The sequence below is a fragment of the Cavia porcellus genome, unplaced genomic scaffold, assembly GCF_034190915.1.
Source record: "Cavia porcellus strain 051 isolate PalLab524CR breed Dunkin Hartley unplaced genomic scaffold, mCavPor4.1 scaffold_40, whole genome shotgun sequence".
NCBI classification, from domain to species: Eukaryota; Metazoa; Chordata; class Mammalia; order Rodentia; family Caviidae; genus Cavia; species Cavia porcellus.
The window spans coordinates 2,757,679-2,777,867 of NW_026947523.1; the positions used below are offsets into that span (position 1 = coordinate 2,757,679).

The 20,189-nt window shown below is 59.3% G+C and overlaps 1 protein-coding gene across 3 annotated transcripts in view; it reads right to left on the reverse strand.

Moving 5' to 3' along the window:
* Positions 1-1,323: 1,323 nt before the first annotated feature.
* Positions 1,324-20,189, reverse strand: part of Tbc1d22a (TBC1 domain family member 22A) — a 288,301-nt gene continuing 269,435 nt past the window's right edge. For all 3 annotated transcript variants that reach the window (XM_003461946.5, XM_063243789.1, XM_063243788.1), the window contains one exon: positions 1,324-2,969. In XM_003461946.5, the coding sequence (XP_003461994.2) occupies positions 2,841-2,969 (129 nt within the window). In that variant the 3' untranslated portion in view covers positions 1,324-2,840. The remainder of the gene's footprint in view (positions 2,970-20,189) is intronic.

A 20,189-nucleotide genomic window follows, 5' to 3' on the forward strand; every position in this document is an offset into this window, starting at 1 on the left:
ACCACACAGAGGACCCCAACCCCACTCTCCCTAATGAAGCTCCCCAAAAAATGTCACCTCTGGCCCTTCACACACAACAGCACCAACAGGCTGACTCTCTTTCTTGACTCTGGTGGTGTGACAGTTACCTGACTGTGTCAACCTAAGTAAAACACGCCCAAACAATTGGGTTAGCATAGTCCTGAATATGAGTGGCACCAATAGGCTTGTGGCCTTAATGGACTAACAGAGGAATGAGAAGGCTCAGTGATGTTTCTCTGAGGGAGCTCCAGCCTTCACCTTCACCTTGGATGTCATCTCCTTGCTTCCAATGCAGACTGATCAGCCTCTTGATAAGGATTTGCATAGGACAGAACAGTGAGCTCCAGGCCTCCAGCCTCTGGCTGGACTCTTATGCTCTCCAGCACAAGACAGTTTTGCACCCTACCACACCGGACTCCATGGCCACTATAGGCCTATCTAACCCTTCTATACTTGTTTTCTATTAAATGTGTTCCTGCATTCAGCACTGACTGAGACAGGGCCTCTGCGGTGGAGCCACCTCTGCACAGACAGTGAAGACCTCAAGCTGAGCTCAAGCAGCAGACCGTGATGGAAAGTGACAGCCTGCAGTCTCACCTCTGGTGGCTGCAGGGACTGCCAATCCCCACCTCCAGACCCTGGTGGGCACCAGTGGGGTCAGCACATGCTCCTCTCCCTAGCTCAGTTCCATACTTGGGCATAGGAGCACGAGCGGGGAGCAGTTGCACCTGTGTAGTCACCAGCTTAACCACAGGGCAGGTTCACACCCAGAAGTGAAAGCCAAGGCTGCCGTGGGAAGGTGCCAAGTTGGGGAGCAGGCACGTGGCACCAGAGAGGTGTGGGTGCCGCAAAGTTCGCTGAGAGCCTGGCACTCAGCAAGGTTATTTCAAAGATGCACGGTAGGGGGGACTGTCGGGGTTTGTGTTGGGGGCACCCGTGGATACAAGTGGGCTGAGCATGTCCTGAACTTTGGAGGCAAAGGACTCCCAGAACCCTCTGGCCTCCCCAGCTCAGGCCTTTCATGAAGCAGACGCTGAGAGATGTGAAGTGGGGAGGCCCCTTGTTCACAGCATGGCAGGGAAGCCTCAGGGGGCTGGCAGGACCAGGACCCTCACGCCAGCCCCCAACTCCAGTGGTGCACTCTGGGCTTTCGGGGATTGGAGTCCTGTCTCATCATTGGACAAGTGGCCTTTTACCCACCTGCACCGCGCCCAGGTGCCAGGATGTGACCGAGCCCGGGGCTGACAGCTGGTGTGGGCTGGATGGCCCTGCACCCTCCAATCACAGACCAAGTCATCAAGGTCTGCATCAATGCATCTTTATTTCATCTTCCCACACATCACGTTCAGACACACACTTCTGTCACCTGCTCAGACCTGGGACTACCGCCGGTCCTTCATACCCACTCTGGCATTTGCACACACGAAATACACACAGGGCTTAATTTAAGCTTCCTTCCTCATTGAAAAATAAAGTATCACCAGAGGCCACCTGCTCCGCCTTTGCAACTTCTGGCTGTGCAGAGATATGTGTGAGAGCAGGGCAGTCTCCAGGGTCAATCCCAGGGAGATGGGGCTTCCATGTGCAGACCCACAGGGCAGCTTCCTTACCCCTGGAGCTGCTCCGAAGGAACCGGAACCAGGTGGGGTATGAGCTCCACCTGGCCTCAGATACATGGCCCTCCACGGTCCTGGGGCACAGGATACTGGTACAGAATGCTGTGCCAATTTCCTGTCATGTATAATGACCAGAGACCGCTTTTATGGAAGCAAGAACACACATTGCACACATCTGTGACCCTGGCCTCTGGGCAGTCTCCTGGTGCCTGGGCAAGGGCAGAGTTGCCCCCCAAGAAGGACGGTCTCAGAGCAGTCGTGGCAGGCTGCAGTGGACAGGAAGCTGTCCCTCTGAGGGCCATGGAGCCTGTGTCCAACACCTCCCTCGTGGCCCAGCAGTACCTGAGTCACAAAGGCTTACACAGCCGTGATGCTGTGGGAGGCCATAGGGTAGCTGGACAGAAGAGCCACCCACAGATCCCTGGGGCCCTGGCACAGTGGGCAGTGGCAGGAAGAGTTCAGCTAGGTTACCCTGTATGTCCACAGCCCACCCCGGCCCTGCCAGGAACGGTACTGCCCACGGTGGGTTATGGGCCAGTGACCACTAAGGGCGGGCCGTGGCTCAGGAGCTCTCTTGTAAAGGCGAGCAGGATCGGAAGGTAAGGCGACCGTGAGGGGCCTCACTCTGCCTTCTGCCTCCCGTCCCCAGCTCCCAGAGCCACTGAGGTCAGCTTCCAACGGAGTTCCAGCCAAGAAAGACTCAGCCTGCTTGCAGGGCCATGGCCCAGATGCTACTGGCTGCCGGAGGCTTTGCACAGAGCCCCAGCTCACCGCACCGCACCCCAGCATTTAGTCTGAACTTTATTCTTTCTCCCAAGAGAGGAGAATCTTTGCTTTTCAGAGCAGGTCTGACGGCCACCACCATTCGGCCCGGCACCCGGACAGTGGCCACTCTGTGGGGCTGCTTCTTGGCTGCTTCAGGTCAGGGGTCCAGGGTGGACATTTGGCAAGGATGCTCCAGGGACAGGGCAGGGGGGCTCCTGACCCACATTTGGCCCCCAGAGCCTGGATCTGTCCCTGGCTCTCTTTGGTATCTCAGAAAACTGAGCCACCCGTTCACACCAGCACCAGGCCACGCTGGGCCCACCCTGGCAAGTGGCTGCAGGGTAGGACAGCCGCAAGGCAGTGCGTGGCTGGGACCAGCTCAGAGGGGCCACAGCTGGCCAGGCGGGGAGGGCGCCGCTCCCACAGAGAGGCCCCGGCTCACTTCTTGTAGTGATTGGGGGCGTCCGCGAAGGCAAACTTGAGGCGATAGGCCTCGGCCAGGAGCAGGCTGATGTCCTCGTCACCCCAGCAGGCTGTGGGCAGGTTCTGGAGGAAGAGGAGCAGCTCCTGGGGAGAGAGACAGCAGTCAGCAGGAGAACAGGGTGGCAGGCTGTGTGACACGTGTGGGGCCGCAGGATGCCATGGACTAGCTCGCCATGGCCACAACCTGCTCTCCAAAATCTCAGCCACATGCCAGGGAGGCCACACCCACATTTTCTGTGGGCAGATGGGGCTCCCAGGCCAGGTACTGGTGAGGCTTTGGGGCTGGACCCTCCTGCCCCAAGCCTCTCAGATATGTGCAGAAGCACCCTGGGATACAATTCCAGCCCAGCATGGCCAGCAGCTGAGAGGCAGGCACACAGGGGCTTCAGGGCAGGCTCAGCCCAAGTCCACCCAGGGCTCCTACCACAGCCGCCTCACAAGCTGTGCACTGACACAGCCAGGTTCATGCAAAGCACAGCCACGTGCTGGGGACAGTGTCATCCCCAGCCCAGCCACCTCACCTGTAAACGGGGACAGTATAACCTCTCTGTCATAGAAGCTCAGCAGGAGAGTTACACACACCAGGCCACACAGCTCAGACACCTGGAAGGTGCTTGCTGGACATGCGGGATGCACACTGGACCTTTAGCAGGCACTGCACAGTGCCCATCACTTCACTTACTCGGGTCTCTCGGCTTCCAGGGAAGAGTTCTGCCTTGGGGCTCTCATGCTGGAACACCCTGCCCCTCCCAGCAGCCCAGGCCTGCAGCTGGGCCATGTCAGCAGTGGCTACTGGGTCACACACCACAAGGCACACAAGGAATGCGTATAGCACTCAGAAGCCAGAGACGGACACCAGTAGGACAGTGACTTGCTAATGTGGTGTGGTGGTACCAGAGGAACCCTCTGCAGGGAGACACAGGCAGCCTGTGACCTCGCCTAGGGCAGGGGGATTTCAGGGCATCGTGATACCCAGAGGAGTTGGGCAGGAATGGCCAGGCTGCATGGCCAGGGCTCGCCCAAGGCCAGGCCTCTCTCGGGAAGCCAGGCACATCCCCTGGCAGGAGCTTGCACTACTCCGCTGGCCCTGCCAGATACTGGTCCCAAGGAATCTGCCCTGAGCCACCCACAGGCTGCCCACACCTCTTCCCCCCACCTCAGCTCCCAGTAGATGACGAGTGACAGAAGAGCCACTGTCTCGGGCTGTGCCTTGAAAAGGTGCTTCCTGGTGAGGCCCTGCCCCAGGCACACAGCTCCTGGCTTCCCGTCCCCTCCTCAGACACCAGTAGGCACAGAGCAGCCTGTGTCGTGGGGACCCAGCTCTGCAGGACACATCCTGCTCTCGCTCTGTGGACTGCTCAACTGGCGCGGCGCCCTGGAGGCTCAGTTCCTTGTCCCATGGACAGGGGTGCACTCCCTCACTGTGGGTGGAATGGAGATGCCACCGCGGCATCAGGATGGGACTCGGACTCTGGCTGGGCAGAGTTTCCCTCTCACTGCCACACTGCCTGGGCTGATGGGGGTCTGGGCCCTCCCAGAGCCCCGCGGCCACCAAGCGTAGGTGCCATTGCTGGGCTCCCCTGCCCCTTCCTCAGTTCCATTTCCTTTGCATTTTGGACGCTTTCTGTGGGCCTTTAAATTGAATTCACGGAGCAAATTCCGCCGGCAATATGTCCTCGGGGACACATCAGCATCAATCTGCTGTCTTTCGCCATTAGATGCAACTTACACGGATGCCAATCCAATTCGGAGCAGGTCATAAATAAATACCTCTGGTTTTATTTTTAATCCACTTCGCTTCATATTATCATGACCTGGCTCCTCGCAAGGTGAGAAGCAATACCCTCCCATTATGGTAAATCCGCGACTCCGCGGCACACTCCATTTCAGAATCTAATTTAGTCCCCAGGTCCGCTGGATGGAGGGAGAATAGAAATGCCCAGCTCCTCGCAGCCTGCAACGCTGAAGAAGGAAAAATCTATCTGGGTGACCTTTACGGCAGGCAAAGAACACAGACAAACATGCCCTTAAATTCGGACTTCTTTTTTACAGAGGTGGTCTCATTGACGCGCCAGGCACGGAGGCGCCTCTGTGGGAAACCACACATTTATTAGCCTTGAGCTCTCTGCGTTACCCACCTAGCAGGGTAAAGCTGTAACTCAGGAACCCTCCGCTCGCTGCCACCTCGCGGCTACGGCTGGCCTGGGGCCACTGCACAACGTGGGATGGCGGGACAGCCAGACGGCCGTGGGGGAGCCTACCCAGGAAACCAATGCCTGCTCTGCCTACACTGGAGGCGGGGTACAGCGGGGTGTCCCACGTGCAAGGGGGTTTTGCTTGCAACACTGATATCACACGGCATCTCTGTGAGCTTTGCTCCTGGCTCCATGGAACATGGCCTTTCTGCAAAGCACCACAGAAGTGCGGCAGATGCGTGTGCGACCACGGAGCCCTGGCTCCGGCACCCTGGCCACGATGGCCACCCTGGGGCACACACTCCGAGGAGCCCGCCTTTCTCCCAGCTGCCCTGGCTGCAGGCTGCATGAGGACAAGCACAGCCCAGGCCCACTCATCTCCCGTTGGTGCCAGTGGCATAAAGCCCCCAGGTCCCAGCAGTCTGTCCCGGCAGTGCCGCAACGGCGTCTTCACATTCATCGTCCCGCTGTTCCATCCCGCCCTGGCGAGGCTGTGAGGGACGAGACTTACGGTAAACAGCGATGACGGTCACAGCTCGGGCCATTTCCTGCCAAAGTCTTACACTTCTAGTTACACAAGTCACAGAGCCCTGTGCACAGCACCGACTGCCTCCTCGCACCTTCCCATGAAGGTAACATGGTACCTGCCCTCCCCTTCATCCTGGGACCACAGGGAAGTGATCACTGGGGATCCCGGGCAGTGTGTGGCAGGGCAGACCCTGGCATCCAGCACCGCGCAGAAGACCCAGCCCCCCCCCCCCGGCCCACCGCACCCAGACTCGTCCTCTGCATCCTCCGTCAAGTCCCAGGGCTCTGTCTCCTCTGCAGAGCCCCCATTCCTATGCCCCCCAAGCTGGCAGGTGGCCCTCGGTGGAGGCCACTGCACACAGCAGAAGGACATTAGCGCAGAAAGAGTGATGTCAGCTGGGCAAGTCTCACCCCATGGGACGGCCCGGCCCTGTACCCCTTTGGGGATGTGCTCAGAATACAAAAAGCACTGTGTGCGTCTCCATGTCCCCTACTACTGTCCTCTCTGAGTGGTGGTGGCACTGGCTCTCAGCCGCAGTGGCCGACAAACAGCAGGTCACTGAATCAGTGTGTTACTGAATACGCTTTCATCCATGGAAAATGTCAAGTCATCGACCAAACAGGTTTAATAAGAAATCAAACTCAAGCCAAGCAGACCCCTCAACGCGGGCGGACAACATCCTGTGTGTTGTGACACCTGGACATGGTGGGGACAGTGCAAGTGTCCAGGAGACAGGAACTCACCACTGCGCCATGCCTGCCCCTCAGAGGCAGCCGTAAGACCCAGAGGAGGAGGGGAAGGAGGACGTCTTTCGCCTCTTTGGACTGGAGCTGCAATTGTAGCCTGGCTGCAAACTGAACTGAATTTAATTTAAAATATGCCTCAGAAACGGACAGGGGCATGAATCGCTGAGTGCGTAAAACAAAAGCCCACCCTGGGGCCCAGCGCAGGGCATCGGTGCTGAGTGCAGGGCCCTTCCACGGGAGCTCGGCCTCCAGCAGAGCTGTGCATGGCACCCACACACGCAGGGCTCCCCAGCAGGGGCCCCACCACAGGGACGGCGGAGCTGCAGTCCTCAAGGGACCTGGGCCCAATCCCAGGATCCCGTCGAAGTCCTTTCCTCTGAGAAAGATGTGGGGACAAAAGAGGGCTGAAGAACAGATGTTGTGGGACAAGCTTTTCTTGTGGACACACACATTCACACACATGAAGTTACGTGAGCAACCGGGAAGGCCCGGCAGCCGAAGGGTAACTGGCCCTCTGGGGTGCGGGGCTGGCTCTCCTGCACTGCTCCATTTTCTAACCTTTGAAAACATACACGTCCCTTAGCTGCACACTTTTTTAAAAATATGAAATTAGAAACAAAAAGTGCAGTGCCAGTTGGCTGCTGGCCTGTGGAGTCAAAACAAACCTAGGACCCTGGCCTGGGCCGCCACTCCCGTCCTTCAGGAACTTTACTTTAAATTCTGAGGCAGGGTCTAGCTAGGTTGGTAGTTGCCCGGGCTGGGCTGGAACTTGCAAACCTCCTGATTCAGCCTGCAGGGTTAGGACTCCAGGAGTGGACCTTTCTTGTCCGCCAAGGCAGCTCCCGTGACAGCGTCCTGCCTGGCCGCAGGTCCTATCCTCCAGCAAGTAGGCCGAGGCCCTCCACACCTGGCCTCCTGGTGGGTAGCGAGGGTCACCAAGTGCAGGTCGTCCACGCAGTAGGTGACTCCCTGGGTGCACCGGGCCCATGTGCTGGCAGCACATCCAGGGCGGTCCCCCTCGGCTCAGCCAGTGTGTGCGGCGGCCAAGTCTGTCTGAGCCACAAAGACGAGCAGCCACTGTGCATGTGGCCCTCAAAGCCTACATCTGGAGCCACATGGGCCAGGGGGCAGCGGACCCACGGAGTGCAGCTGAGACCAAGGCCAGGGGAGCCCACCTGGACTTCAGGTGCTGAGTGTGCTGACCCTATTTTGGACATGCTGGGTAAAGTAGGCATCTTTCTCAGTGTTTTATCACAACAAAGGACACCTGGGCTTCACATTTGCAGGCCGCTACACTACAAGGTCCCCAAGTGCCACTGTTCTGAAAGTTGCTGCTGCCACCACACTGCTGGGGAGGGGACACTCCAAACTGGCCCTGGGCATGCGCAGGAGACACTAGTGGTCCCGTGGACCACTGCTGGTTCGAGCTGTCCTGCATGCGACACAGTGCACACGGAGGGCCACTGGGAAGCTGCTCACACTCCTGGATGGGTAAGCTAACCACAACAGGGCCGAAAGGGCCCAGCCACCTCCGCTCACCGATTTCCTCGCCAGAGCCCAGAAAGAAGGGTCTCAGCCATCAGGCAGGCGGGCCTCGGGGTTAATTGGTATGATCCACTCTCCGTGAGCGCAGCTGGAAACCTGACTCCTGGCAGCTCTGCAGGGCCAGCATCTTCAGAAAGGAGCCCCAGCGCCACCAGGGACTGTGAGGAGCTGGGGACTGGGAGCCGGGCGGAGCCCAGGGATTCCAGGGAGAGATGGCCCCCACTCCTCAGCCTCTCAGATGAGGGAACCCAGGCAGGGGCTGGGACTCAGGGACAGATGAAAGGCCCTCCCTGTGGCAGAGGCAGACACCTGTCACCCTGCCTTCTCTGCCACGGTGGTGGGGGAGTGGTCAGGGCACAGGGGCTTGGGCCCTGCTGAGCCGGGGAGGACCAGGAGCACCCTCCAGATGAGTCAGCGACTTCCTCTGTGCCTCCACTGCCCTGTCTCCACTCCCAGCCTGGACGGCTGCTGACCCCTCTCAGGGGTGGGGTCCTTCCCACACAGGGGAGGGGCACAGGGCAGGGCCAGGTGTGCTGGAGTCACTGCCCCACAGCCACCAGCTCTCCATCACCACTGTGGCCCCAGCCATGGGAATGTCACGCAGCCACACAGGTCCTGGCCACGTGTCACAGGGCAGGAAACAGAGCTGGGCCTGAGGCCAGCAGCACAGGGCCCAGGCTGCTCTGCGCCGTGGTCAGGACTCGCACCTCATGCTCTGCCTGCTGAGGCCCTGGCAGCATCGCCCCTCACAACACCCAGGTCCCAGCCCATGGACAGGCTCCACGGGCTCATGCTGCACAGGCAGGGTCACAGCTCCTCCCAAACCTGCAGGCCTCCGCAGAGCCCTCCACGAAGGGTCGCAGGGGCTGCATCCAGCAGTACACAGTACCCACACAGTACCTACCCCTAAGCACACATTTGGTGGAAATGAGAACAGACTGACATGGTGAAGATGGTGGCAAAGGACACGAACAGGAGGAGGTCTGTGGAAACAGAGGCCAAGGGCCCTGCAGCTGGAGAAGGGACACTGGGTGACAGCCACAGGCCGCACAGGGACACTGTGGGCCACCAGGGAGCCCAAGGCCCAAGCTGTGTGACACACTCTCACGGAGGAGCAGTCATCAGGACAGACTCGGGAAGAACCAGGGACGCTCACAGAGCCCATGCATGGTGACACCAGGAACCTTGGCACGGCCAGGTGCTCCAGGTAGACAGCCTGGCACAGCCAGCAGAGTCGAGCCTCAGGCAGGCTGGCAGCACGGGAGGAGCATCCTGCAGGCAGATGAGAGACAGCAGCCCCTGCTGCCCACTCCTGCCCTTCAGAAGCCCACGGCTCAAGTGACAGCTCAGCCTGGAGCATGTAGGGCCCTGCAGCCCTGGGTTGCCAGTGGCACTGTGCCCACAGGGCCGTGCCTCGCTACCACACCACCCTGGTGTCTCCTCAGGGCCTGTCAGGAGCCCCACACATACCTCCGCACTCAAGTTCCTGGAGCCTCTGACTGCTGTGGGGCTCACGGTGCTCATGGGAGTCAGGGTCATGCAGCACTGTCTCTTTAGATGTCAACTCAGAGGCGGACACACGTGGGCATCAGGATACCGGGCAAAGAAGGCCTGGGAGGCACCTCCCAGCCGGGGCCTCTCTCAGGGACTGGCAGCCTAGGAGGTGCATCTCCCTGAGACAAGAAGCTGCGAGGGTGGCCCCGAGAAGGCCCTGCTTGTGACACGCACATCTGCCCCAGCTTCACCTCCTTCCTCTCAAACTCAGAGCCCTCAACTAGAAGAGAGCACAGCACCCAGCCTGGCAGCCAATGCCCAAGACAGCCCCACAGAAGGGCCTGTGTCCCCAGTGTGCCTGGGACGGTCACCACTAGGGGAGCCTGCACCGGCTAGCTTGAGACAGCCCGTCACGTTAGTGGAGTGACCTGACGTCCAAACAGAGAGCCCTCCTGGGCCATGAGGTCCCTCAGGCATCACCCTGGGTCCTGGCTGGCTCCATCGCCCAGCCCCTCTTGCCCCGATGGGCTGCTGTCCACAGAGGCCAGTGCCCTGCGGCCACTTCCACTGCCCAGCCCTCCCTCTCCGTCTACCCCGTGGGCCCATGACGCAGCTCTGACAGCTGATTTCTTTGACATTCTGGTTATTGGTTTGAAAGTCTTATCACATCCTGGACCAAACCCAGGCTAAAAATAGAAGGACAGTGACAGGCGGCTGGGGCTGGACAGCAGTGGCCAAGCCAGCCAGCGCACCGGCTGACAGCCCTCGAGGGTGAGAGGAGGAGGTGACACGCGGCAGCTCAGTCTTCCAAGGAGCCCTGACGGGACGGGGACACGTGCTGTCCTTGTAATTATTTCACAGCTTTTTCCTAAAGAGGAACTAAGAGAAAAACACTTTCCGGAACAGAAGACATGCGCTGGACATCGCGCCCTCCCCAGCTGGCTCCCTGCTCAGCTCCGGGCAGCTGGGATGCTGGTGCACAGGAAAAGGTTTCTGTCCGCGCACGGCCACCCGGAGCCACCCCCAGCACACTTCCTCCTCTGTCCTACCCAGGCGCAGAGTCACCATCGCCACCAGGACTCTGAGGTCCTGGATCCCAGGGGGTTCAGGCTGGCTCCCGCACTCCAGGGGAAGCACACCCTAAGGCTGCCCTGCAGTATCCTGGCCCGGCCTGGCCTGCGGACAAGGCCACAAGGAGTCAACACTGCTCCTTCCCCGGTAAGCACTGCAGTCAGAAGGATGCCCACGGTATCACGGCGGTTCTGTGCCCCTGCTCAGGGGTCCTCACCAACCCAGGGCAGGAGAAGAATCAAGTGATGGGGGTCAGAAAGACCTCCTAGGCCCCACGCCCCAAAGGTGCCCCGGAATTGAGAGGAAGCCCAAGCCCAGCAGCCAACACCCCCAACCCCGCATCTCAAGGCCCACCTGAAAGCTGGAGTCCCGCCTCCAGGCCCGGAAGGAGCCAGACTTTCCAGGCTAACACAACACCAGCTCTCAGCAGAGCCGACCTCACAGACCCCCCGCAAGAGACGCCACACGCCGTAATGTTCATCGTGAAAATTATAAGCTTCTTGAGGGAGCACACACAATACAGCCAAGGACAGGAAGGCCGGCTCTGGCCAGACTCCCCGAGAGCACAGCTGGGGCCATCCAGACATGGAGCATGCAGAGCCCCGCACTGACCAGAGCGCGAGGGCCCTGCCCAGCACAAGCAGCAGCCACAAAGCATACAAAAGGGTGCTCTCCACAGCACCACGCAGGGCCACTCAGGGGCCCCCATCACACCAGGCCCTTCCCCTGCTGCGTCTCACTGACTCTGAGATCAGGCTTGTGCCCTTTTCACAGAGGAGAAGACTGAGGCCAGAGAGCTGAGCCAGGTGGAGGCCCCACCTGGCCACCCGGAGAGGGTCCCTGAGGCGTCTGCCATGAGGCACCTCCAGATGACCCTCACGCTACCCATCAGAGTCGGGGTGATGACAAAGAAGGAGCCCTTCCACTCAGAGACTGCTCTCACTGAGGCCCACCACAGACAGGTTCCAGGACCCAGGAACATTAGGAAGACCCCAGCCGCCCCAGCCGCCCCAGCCGCCCCGCTCTGGGGTCACACCCCTTCCAGGGCTTCCTTCCTTGTCTCAGTTACTTTCTCGTTGCTGAGACAAAATATCCAACAGCCAAAGTTACAGGAGAAAAGGTTTATTTAGCTCACAGTTTGTAGAGGTTTCTTTCGGTGCATGGCTGGCTGGTCCCAGGGCAGGGCAGCGGGCAGAGGGGCACGGAGAAACAGCCCCTGGCAGGGCAGGCAGGCGGCGGCGGCAGCAGCAGCTGGAGCCTCCCTTTGCCTGTTAGCCCATTAAGACCATCGGCCTTTCACGTCGTACTGCCGCCAACCTTTCCACGGTCCACACTCAGAAGCCAGGAGGTGGGCTCATGTGGCACCACGTACCTTTAATCCAGTATCACACAACCATGACCAGCCAGCTCTGAAAAGCCCATCAATGGCCACACAGGAGGCTTGGAGGGGACCTCTAAATACGAGACAGTGCTCCTGTTTCCCAGGGCGGACACCTACAAGCGCCAGGATAGGGGAGGCAGCCTGTCCAGCGTGCCCTTCCCACTGGACCCCTGCAGATTCAGCCACTACAACACTGCCCCCTGGTACAGGGCAGCCCCAGGGCTACTCCAAGCCTCCTGGTCTGTGAGGGGCACCATCCTGTATATGGAGGTGTCTGCTTTTTGGAGGTGAATGACTTGGAAAAGCATAGGCCAAATACCATGTAGCATTTTGCTAAACATTTAATTAAGTTCTTACTTTTAGGACTTTGGAAACCACATGAGACAGATGAGTGGAGATCACACACCAAGCCATGGAACGAAGGCAGAGCCGCGAAGACTCTCGCAGTCCTGGGCTGCCAGCACCTCCCAAGTCTCCGGAGCCTGGGCTCTCCTGACCCCACAGAGTCTGTCCCCACTAGATCACTGGACACATCTGTCATCATCAAAGAGGGGCCCTACTGCCACATGACCCCAACTCCAAGGTAACTGGATAAGAGATGGACATGGGTCCCAGCTGGCCAGAGGCAGGCATGGCCTGGACTCCCACTGAAGTCTGCACCAGGAGCTGCACAGGAAGCTGGGGCTGGCAGGGAAGACTGGGGAGCCCAGCTGGGTGCTGTTCCCTGCAGCACCACCTCTGAGCGGAGGGAAGCCAGCAGAGGGAGCAGGGGCCCTGGGACAGGGACGCCAGGAGAGGAACCCCCAGAAAAGACAAGGAGAGACACTTGGGCACAGAGGGGCTCAGGAAGACAGCCAGGGAGAGGTAAGTCCAGCACAGGGATCTCGAGAGAGGGACAAGAGACACAGACACAGGGACAGAGGGACTCAAGGAGAGGAAGGGTCCAGGGAGGGGGACCCCGAGGCCAGGCCCAGCACTCATGGAGAAGCTCACCGGAGATGCCCACACCATGCCCAGGCCCTTGAGCTGCTCTGAGGGGGCCTTTGTCTCTCGAGCAGATCACAAACGGTCTCACGACACCTTCCTTCTTAAGACTCGTGTTTTCTAACCCAACTGTTCCTTTCCCGTGCCATCTGGTCTCCTCCTGTATTTGTTGCACATCTCCTCCAGGGCGTTCTGGGAAAGTCCTTGGCTTGGCACTGCCTCTTCCGCAGGCCTTCAGCAGAGGACGGCAGCCACGGCAGGGCCACCTGCAGGACAGTGCTTTCCAGGGGGGGAAAACTGTCCACGGGCAGAAAGCATCCCGGGGCGTCCCATCCTGTTGACAGGCGTGGACTTTCACCCTTCCAAGCAGTGCTCCTTCCTGGCTTTGACGCTGCGCCCAGCCTGACCCAAGAGAGCTCTGGGATCACAGCCCCTCTTCCCTGGCACAGTCCCAGCTTGCTCTCTGCTTGGGCTCCTCCACAGCAGGTGCACCTCAGGCCTTAAGCCAGTCCTCATTGCTGAGCCCAGGGCCCAGCTCCACGCACCCCAGCTCTGGGTCACTTCTGTGTTCCTGGACCACTCACAGCTTCCTGAGCAGTGCAGGGCCGGGAGCTGTACTGGAGCCCGCTGTCTGTGTCCGCAGCCTGGGTGGCCCCCACGTTCAGGACAGGCCACATGCGTCCTGTAGGTCCCCTCCAGCATAGCCATCCCCCTACAGAGCAGCTACTGACAACAGGGAAGACTCACCGTGCTTGGAGACAACACCAAATGCAGCCTGTGAGGACACAAGGGGACAAGGATGTTCTAGGGCTCTGAGGGCAGCAGCATGTGACGCCCAGGTCCTCTCATCCATGAGGAGAAGGCCAGAGGCTGCCCGCCCAACTTACCGTGTATTGCTCAAGGCACGGCAGCCACAGGGGAAGCCCTGACAACTGGATCCCTCATGGGATACATTTCACCCCACACGGGTTGTAACTGGCAGCTCCCGGCTACGGCACAAGCAGGCCGGCCGCCCCATGCTGCTCCATCCTCCTCTGACAAACCACTTGCTTTGACCCCAGCAACACTGGTCTCATCAGAAACTCATCTCTTTCAACTGGCTTGCTCCTGTGTCACTCTGGGCCTCGTTTTCACTCGTTCTCTTCCCCTTACCCAGCCCTAGCGCAGCTGTGGCTCGTAGGCAGCACCACCTGCACAGGCTGCTGGTAGCCTGTGTTGCATCAAGTGATGAAGGAACGTGGGCTCTGTCCAAGGCTGAGGCCACCAGGCAAGCGCAGGTCCTTACCCCGGCGCTCCACTCTTAACAAGGCCCGCTGGAAACCTGCCCACCCCATCCCAAGCCCACATGGCCGGCACAGCCCTCCATACAGCTGGATCCTAGACAGGTCACTGAGTCACGGACCATGAACCCGAAGCAGCACCCTGCTGCCCACTCCGCAGTGTGGTCCAATTAGTAGCCCACTCTGCCTTTCCGTGAATGATGACAGCAAGGCGTGGGTGCCCGAGGTGTATACGGCAGGAGGACATCGCAGGTCGGGGCTTGCCACCCGGTCCCAGCCTGGCCGCAGAGCCCCGGGCCTGCTCCCGCTGTCTGCAGGGATGAATCTCATACCTTTTCCCTAACATCACAGATGCAGTCTCGTCATCAGATCGAGTGACTGTGGTCACAAGGCTTGGACCTGCTTGCAGGGAGGTGCTGGGCAGGAGACTTAATCCGTCCTTCCTGCTATTCCACCAAAGGTCCAGCAAGGCGAGTGCGAGCCAGGACAGGAGAGTAGGGCCCAGGGAGCACCTAGCCTCAAGTGCTCCCTTCCAGCGCACCCCCGGAGCTCATGGCCTCCGGCAGCCCTTGCGAGGAGGAGACGCACTTAGGTGACCAGCAAGTGGACTGCAGAGAACCTGGGGCGTGGCCCTGAAGGCTATGCCATCTGGGGGCTTCTTTAAGAAAGAAAAAGAATATAACGCATGAATATAAGGCCAGGAGTGCACACAGATATCCACTTAGCAAAACAAGGAAAGTAGAACAAATTACAAATTTAAAGGTCAGCGAATGTTATGACATCAAAACTCCCAGAGAAATAACGGCCTTCTTCACTAACTGCTGAATGTCTCTGTCTCGTGGTCCCCAGTCTGGCTGCATGTTCTCTGGCCACCTCTCCATGGGACAGTGCCCTTGTGAGAAGCCAGGAGCAGTTGCTCTCACGGCCACCCAAAGCTACCAGGGTACAGCTAGCTGAGACTGCAAGTGTCTGCCTTCTAGAACTGCCACCCTCATCTCCCTGAACACCAGCGGGGCTGGGCCACTCCCAAGAGGGGCCCCGTGGGCATCTGGGCAGCAGCACCACGGCAAACCTCTCTGCATGAGGACCAGCCCTCACTAGCCTGCAGGAGCTCTAGTTCAGCGGGATGAGGGACAGCCCCACCTTGCTGAGTGAGCTTAGCCAGACCACACTGGCTACTGGCCCCCTGCCTGCCCCAGCTGGACACAGAGCACTGTCACTAGAGCGCTGTCCGTGAGGCACTGTGAGAATGAGGGTGCACCGGCAGGCACAGACTGTGCCCCTGCTGACATCTGCTCCACAAGCAGGGTCATCACGACGCACCACCAGCTACAAGGCTCGGATCTGAGACTGCATCGCAGCCGTCAGGGCCGTCACAGGCAGGCCCAGTCCCTCCCCGGCAAGTGAGACCCCACATGGGTTCGGGCCAACATGCATCACACTGGGCAGGATGTGCCGTCTGCAGAGGTGACCCAGCAGGAGGGCGGCTCTGAGGACAGAGGTGCAGTGAGGATGCCTTGGGGTCTTTTACTAAAGAAGCCGAAGACTAATAATCTGGAGTGTCCTAATCCGGCATCCGGAAAGGGTTTAGCATCCTAGCACTTCAATCACAAGGTAACACCTACCCAGGACTCCTAAGTGGGTGCTCTGGAGATCACCAACTGAAGAGTTGGCTCAGTGTGCAGGCACCAGGCACCAGCCACCAGCCACCAGCATGGCCAGGAAGGCACAGTACACAATCTGAATCTCGAGGAGGGCAGGCTGGGCAGGAACAGTGCACTCCCATAGCTTTACAGCCTTTCCTGGCTCTGCGGGTGGAGGAGGACTTCAGATCTCATCCCCAGGCCTCCCACACTTTCTCTTTGCCACTGGGACGAAGGATGGGCAGGGGCATTCAACAACTCAGCTGGCCCACACTGCACCAGGGAGTCACCAGAGTGCACAGTCCCGAAGGACTCTGCAAACACCATTCCAGGTGGTCGATAGCCCACTGGAGGCTGGACCCTGCACAGCATGACGGTATTTAACATGCAAGCGTACTCCTGGAAGCCGTTCAAATCTAATTAGCTAGCCTCTAGTGCAGGGCTTTTACCACGATTCCAGTAAAACCCGGGCTATAAATCGGCTGCTGTTAAGACACTTTCCTTTTGTTTTCAGGAAAGTTAAAGGGTCACTGCCAAGTACCTCAGGCCTGAGATTTACAGACTTATAAGGGCAAAAGTTGCTTTCAGACTGCCATTAATTTGGAGACCTCCCCATCTGCTCCAGGGAGATGGAGCTCAAGGCTCAGGGGAGGAGGGGCAGGGACAGAGTGGTCCTGGGCTCCTGTCCACCTGGACTGCCCCCTGACGGGAGACAGCCAGGGTTTCTAAGGACCCAAAGTCCTCTCAAGGCCAGGGTTTGGGAAGGGGATGCATCACCCCCAGTGCCCATCTATGGGGGGTGACTCTGCACCATCCCAAAGGCCTCACCACCAGGCTCTGGGTTCCCTGAGGACAAAGACTTAGGGCCTGGCTGAGAGCAGCACAGTGGTGTCCACGCCATGGACAGCACAGTGGGGGTGAGGAGGGTGCATGGTGCGCTGCGACTCGGTAGGCAAATGGGTGGATGCCTGGGCAGATGGTGGGCAGATGAAGCAAGTGGATCGGAACGTGGACTGGTGGGCAGGTATACGACTAGATGGACAGATGGTTGGACCGGGTGAGTTAGCAGGTCAGTGAGTGCGCGGATGGCTGAGTAGACGGGTGGCTGTGTGGACGTACAGACGGCTGGAGGGCTGGACTGTGGGTGAGTGAGTGGATAGTGAGTTCACAGACAGGAGGTAGTTAGGTGAGCAGCTGGGCGGATGAGTGAGGCGGATGCACAGGTGGGGAAGTGAGTAGGTACAGGGCAGGATTATTAACTAGAGAGCTTGGCACACAGCTGGGGATGGCCCTCAACGCCGCCCCGTGCCCAGCCAGTCCCCAGGAGCCAGCCTCCTCCTGAGGCTGCCCGGTGGCTGACGAGGCTTGGCCTCGCAGCCTGGCGCCGCTCAGCGCTGTGCTGGAGAAACGGAAGCAGCAGGAGTGCATCTCGTGCCAGACCACCGTGTGGTGAGACAAGAGCCCCAGCCCGACCCACGGAGTGCTACCCGGCAAGCTCTGCTCTGGAACCTGCGCAGTCAAACACAAAACCGTCGTCTTTCAACCAAGTCTCAGCCAAGTCCCTTCCTCCCTCGCTCCCTCCTGCAGGCTCCTCCTCGGTCCCTCTTTCCTCCTCCCTTCCTGCTGGAAACACCATGAGCAACACAAGCCCTTAACGCAGGCGTCCGGGAAAGGGCCCACTTCTGCAGAATCTGGGGGCTGCCTCAGGTGAGGAGGTGAGGAGGGAGCCCCAGGGCCCTGGGCGGGGGGGCGCTGCCCTGGGCTCAGCTCTCAAACCCACATCCTAGCTGTGTGACCCGGCTGAGTTACTGTCCTTGGACTGCGGGACGAAGGTCCCTTGGCAGAGCTGGTCAAGGGACTAAAAGTACGTACACCAGAACACAGTGAGCTCCGGAACTCTCAGGACCGTCGAGTTGGGTCCATCTTCTTTGGTGACTGTGAAAGAGTGTCAGCCAGGGCATCCCTCTCTGACCCCAGCCCTCCTCCAGGCTGGTGCCCTCTGGCACCTGTGGCAAGGGTGACATTTCCACATCACTGGCCACGCTAGCAGACAGCCCATCACAGGGCCGGGGAGGCCACACAAGCTCTCAGGAGCCCCAGGACCATGCCCTTGGGCCGGAGAACCACACCTGGACTCGGGGCCTGCAGACAGGGCAAGGCTGGGGCAGGGGCAGGCAGGGGCAGGTGCCCTCCTCAAGAGAGGCAGCTTCCCGATGAAGGAGCCCTGGCTCCAAAAATAGGTTCCGCACACAGCCTCTCCCAGCAGACCAGATCTACCTGAGATTAAGTGGGCCTCACTGAGTGCGCCAGAAAGAACGGGCAGCTGCAGTGCACAAGCTCCGAGCCAGGCGACGAGACCACTCCAGTTGATTTCTAAATACACACGGCTCAGTGTCTGCTCACAACTGTGTCCACTGCTCCCAGGGAGCAGAAGCTGCTTAGAAATGGCTGGGCTTCATTTCAGGCGGCACTGCCGTTCCCAGCGACCCATCTCCAGAGTGACAGAGTGTCATCAGATAATGATTATAAAAGATGTTAATGTGGCAGAGAGCGCGGACAGAATCACAGATTGGTATTTAGGAGTGCGATTCCAATCAAGAGTGATAATGTGAAAGGAGATGTCACATCATTTGATGCTGTGACAGGTTCCCAGGCTGCTTTTCATGGCCAGCAGGAATTAGGTTTATTACAACGGATTATTTGGGGGCATAAAACACTACCCTGAGAATGGGGCTTTTGCAGTAAATCCTGAATACAAACGTTCATGTCAGGAAGGCAGGGCCAGCATGGGGCACCACAGACTCAGTCCTGAAGGCCAGGTAGACCCTACTGGAGGTGGCAACACCCTGCACTCCACATGCCAGAGGGGCTTGCAGGGGCTAGGTGGAGACCAGCACCCACCCGGGGTCCACTGGAACCCTGGCACTGCAGGTCCCAGGCCTGGCAAGCTGAGACCTCCCCAAGGCCCTCCCGTGAATCGAGGTGCCTGCCTGTCTGGCTTGTCGTGGTGAGACCACACCTGTGCCCACAGCTGCTGCTGCTGTCCCCCAAGGGACTTGCTTTGGCAAACGTACCTGGACACACCTACAGGACATGGCCTTCAGAGGACTTGGGTCCTACACAAAGCAATGGCACATACTAGGTCAACTTCTGCTAAGGCTTGGTGTGGGACTCACAGGACGTTGGCCAAGCCACAGAATGCAACCAACATGGGCCATAAAGGGCCTGGCCGTGCCACACTGTGGGCTTCATCAGTGCCGTGGTCTGAATGCTGTGTCCCTCCATTCGCTTGCTGCATGCCAGCTCTCCAGGGCATGGCATGGAGGGTGCTGAGGTCATGAGGCTCCTGGGTGGCATCAGTGACCCTAGTAAGAAGTCCCAAGACCCCTCTCCTTCCACCAAGTGAAGACACAGCAAGAAGACACCACCCATCAGATACTGCATCTGCTGGACAAAACACAAGGGCGCAGAGACGAGTAGCATTGCCAGCCTGCCTCCTCAGCCTTGGGCAGGGGCCGGGCCAGGGAAACCCGTTCCAGGTGCCATCCCTCACCGTGCTTGCCCACGGGCCAGCACCTCAGGGCCATACCATGTGACCCTAGTAGGATGTGCAGGGAAACAGGCTGGGTCAGGCGACCTGACGAGCCGTGGCTGCTGGCAGCTCCTCCAGGACAAAGCCAGGGCCACGTCGCACCTTCCACAGCTCTCACAGTGCTCTGGCTCTCACAGCACCCCAGGATGTGACAGACACGACACGGAGGACCACAGTCCATGAGGCAAATGTGCCAGTGCACCTGTCAGATAGACACACTGAGCTGAGAGAGGAAACCAGGCTGGCCGGCCTTGGGGGCAGCCACAGGGCCATGCCCAGGTAGGCGCCAGGTGGTGAGCAACCCCTCCACGGAGCCCGGGCCACCACAGCAGGACCACACTCCACTTGCCTGCTGCACCTCCGCGCTGTGCCTCTCACCTCCATGATGCGCGGCCCAGGGGCACTGCTGAGATGTACCGTCCAGGCCCTGCCCCAGCTGCCCAACTGGGCTGTGACCTTGGCTCGCAGGTCCCATGGTGACTATGGCAGGGAGACCACCAAGGCGGGGCCAGCTTCCGGGTGCCAGAGTCCCCATCTGCGGGCAGTGACACCTCACACCCCGGTCAGACGGTGCTGAGGAAGCTGCCCAGCAGAGGGGAGCCCGCAGCCTGGCAGGGCCCCCAACACCTCGCTGAGGAGCAGCAAGGGGAACTGGGGTCCGGCTGGCAGGGTCAGCACAGTATCTGCATTTTATCTGATGGCCCATGGCCCCCTGCCATCCAGGCCGAGAACCAGACACACTAAACACGTGAAGGACAAATATTTTTTCTTCACGTGAGGAATTAAAAGACCAATGCAACTTTGTCTGTGTGCTTTATCTCAAAAAACAAACACCCCAAAGCTG